General features: G+C 32.6%; 1 protein-coding gene across 1 annotated transcript; it reads right to left on the reverse strand.

Annotated features, from left to right (window-relative positions):
* Positions 1 to 204: 204 nt before the first annotated feature.
* Positions 205 to 1,769, reverse strand: LOC142643583 (jacalin-related lectin 3-like). Its single transcript, XM_075818274.1, has 3 exons — positions 1,423 to 1,769; positions 978 to 1,292; positions 205 to 633 (listed from the first exon to the last, which is right to left on the reverse strand). The coding sequence occupies exons 1-3, from the start codon at positions 1,618 to 1,620 to the stop codon at positions 316 to 318; spliced, it is 831 nt and encodes a 276-aa protein (XP_075674389.1). The 5' UTR covers positions 1,621 to 1,769; the 3' UTR covers positions 205 to 315.
* Between the last annotated feature and the right edge of the window lie 892 nt (positions 1,770 to 2,661).

Below are 2,661 nucleotides of genomic sequence, written 5' to 3' on the forward strand. Positions count from 1 at the left end.
TGTCAAAGACTCAAAATGTGACTCATCTAAAAGTATAGAAAGTATCTTATAGGTTTTATACGCTCGGTCTGTATAAGATTTTCTCCTAAAAGTAATATTACACCCCATAACTTGTCAATGTTATAAAATTTTCTACTTAACCAAAGACAATAAAAAGAAAGAGAATATAAAATCCACAGCAGCAAAAATATTTGTTACACTTTCCAATACTTGAGTCGGTTACACAGTAAGTCTTTTTTCATTTTTGCACTTCCAGAATTTAATTTTGTGCCAATCACTTGGCTTCTAGTGCATACTCCATAGTCCATACACACATTACTGGTAAAAATTGAATTGGTACTGTGGTGGGCAGTACCCTTTGGGCTCCCTGCAAACTCGATCACTCGACGAGGGTTGTATATGGACTCCAATGGCATATAGGAAAGAGGATGCTCTTCCATGGAACCCGATTATCTTTCCTTCATCCTTTGTGGAAGTGAAATATGTGCCAGTTTCCTCCCCATATGGTCCATACCTCCTCCTATTTGTATAGAATGTGAGAGACTTGATCACTTTCCTACATTCATCTCCAGCAATAGAGTCGTAATAGCCACTTATGCAAGTAAGGAATTCTTGTGGGTACTCAAATTGGATCTGTTTGTTATTTCATAAAGAGAACATTATATACAGCCCTATTACAACAAACAATAACAACAACAAAATATAACAACAAAACAAAAAAAAAGCAAATAAGTTAAGAGGGCAAAAGTACCATAATTGTAACAAAAAGTTTATGGACACAAAATTTTTCATTAACTTTTTTTACAACGAAATATGTTGTAAATTGTGATTGATGTGTAATAAAAAATATGGTAGTAGTAGGCCTATCACTTATACGGTTAGACCAATCACAATTTATCATATTTGCAAATTGTGAAAAATGTTGTGCCGTAGAAATCACTCTTACTGTAAAGCATTAGCAAGGTGTAACATAGTACCAGATGGGGGGTGCCCTCGTTGCCACATCCATGTTTAACTGACCAAATGGATTGGCCATTGCAATCATACTCCATCTGTATAGAATAAATGGCTTCACCCTTGGTAAGGAAAATCTTCTTGATCCCAGTGAACACCTTGTCATCCCATGGCTGACCACCATCCCCACCCCATGGCCCTAGTCCACATGGAGCTGGTTCTTTCACCATTCCTGCTGGGAGACCCACTGATCCATATGGGGCTGGTCTTTTCACCATTCCAACCATGAGAACCCCTTGTCCACATGGACCTGGTCCTTGCACTGGCCCAGAAACAACCTGCTATAAGATAAAGATTTTAGATGACTAACATAGTAACATGTTAATGGACTAAAATGAGATTATCAGATTAGGACATTTCAATGCTCAAATTTAATTTTGTTTGAGTTTCAAAGAACTAGTTACGTACCTCGGGAATTCTCATGCCACCCATGTTGAATGCGTCAATAGGAGGACGAGGTAGTGCCGGTTTTCTTTCCATAACATAGACTCCAATGCTGTGAACAAACCATCCTTGTCTCCCATGGAATCCTACAATAATCCCATCTTTTGAGCCAGAGGAGAAAGGGATCCCTTGTTCATCTCCAAAAGGTCCATACTTCTTCATGTTAGTGTGAAATGTGATGGATTTGATAATTGTTGGTCCCCTTAAGATTAATGATCCATAATATCCACTTATGTGAGTCAAGAACTCATTTGGATATTCAAATCTTACCTGATCCACAACAACCCACCATAATTTGTATGAGACCAAATTATATATGTACATGTTTCATTAGGCTCAAGATATTAAAACAAAACATGTTGTAAGAAACAGTATAAAAAAACATACCTATAGGCTATAGATATATTTCAAATTTCAAATTTCAAATTTGAACTAAAAACTCAAGACTAAAACAACAGTTATATATGTTATGTTATTTCTTTTATTATATTTCGATTTAAGAGCATGCTTAGATTAACTTGATATAATTTTATAAGATGTTATAAAAATTCAACTAATAAAAAATTAGTTAAATTTAGTAAATATTTATCTTCAAATTTTAGCTGTGTTTTTAAGGAATATAACAGGATTCGTCGGAGATAATGTGTGATAAATTTTTTCATGCACTTATTTAGCCAAAAAAGAAGACTCATTTATTGTCTCATGTTATTATAAATTCAAACGATTTTGCTTTTTTGTTTAATTTAAATCCAATATATAGACTGATCTAATGATTCAAATTATAGAAAAATATTAATACATGAAAATGTTGATGTTTAATATAAATAATAAAAAATGGAACTAAAAATATTAATTTTAATAATTTAATTGCTAAATATAATATTATAACGTTTGACCAAAATAAACAATTTATACTATTTATAAAAGCATTGAATTTTAGTTAACTTAAAATATTGAGTATTTTTGTCTAGTTTGTAAATAAAAAAAATACATATGTATATGCAATATATGGTATCGTATGTATACTTTAGAGCATTCATATTGAATCTTGTAAATGCCATATGTTAGTAATATTTAGCATCAATGCCCAAAAACCCCCTATTACCCAGTCTTGCAAAGTTTTGGAATTGCAACAAATATTACAATTGTGCTACAGTGTCATCCTATTTTTATGATGGTATTGTAGCTCAATTGCAAAAAAAA

Source organism: Castanea sativa, chromosome 1 (assembly GCF_040712315.1).
Source record: "Castanea sativa cultivar Marrone di Chiusa Pesio chromosome 1, ASM4071231v1".
Lineage (NCBI taxonomy): Eukaryota > Viridiplantae > Streptophyta > Magnoliopsida > Fagales > Fagaceae > Castanea > Castanea sativa.

Bases quoted from the DNA above. Each gene is read 5' to 3' on its own strand.
- LOC142643583 (XM_075818274.1), bottom strand. From the start codon at position 1,620: ATGAAGAAGTATGGACCTTTTGGAGATGAACAAGGGATCCCTTTCTCC. The intron at 1,293-1,422 runs GTACGTAACTAG...ATCTTATAGCAG, and splicing joins GTGGCATGAGAATTCCCGAG to GTTGTTTCTGGGCCAGTGCA. The intron at 634-977 runs GTACTATGTTAC...AATAACAAACAG, and splicing joins ACGAGGGCACCCCCCATCTG to ATCCAATTTGAGTACCCACA.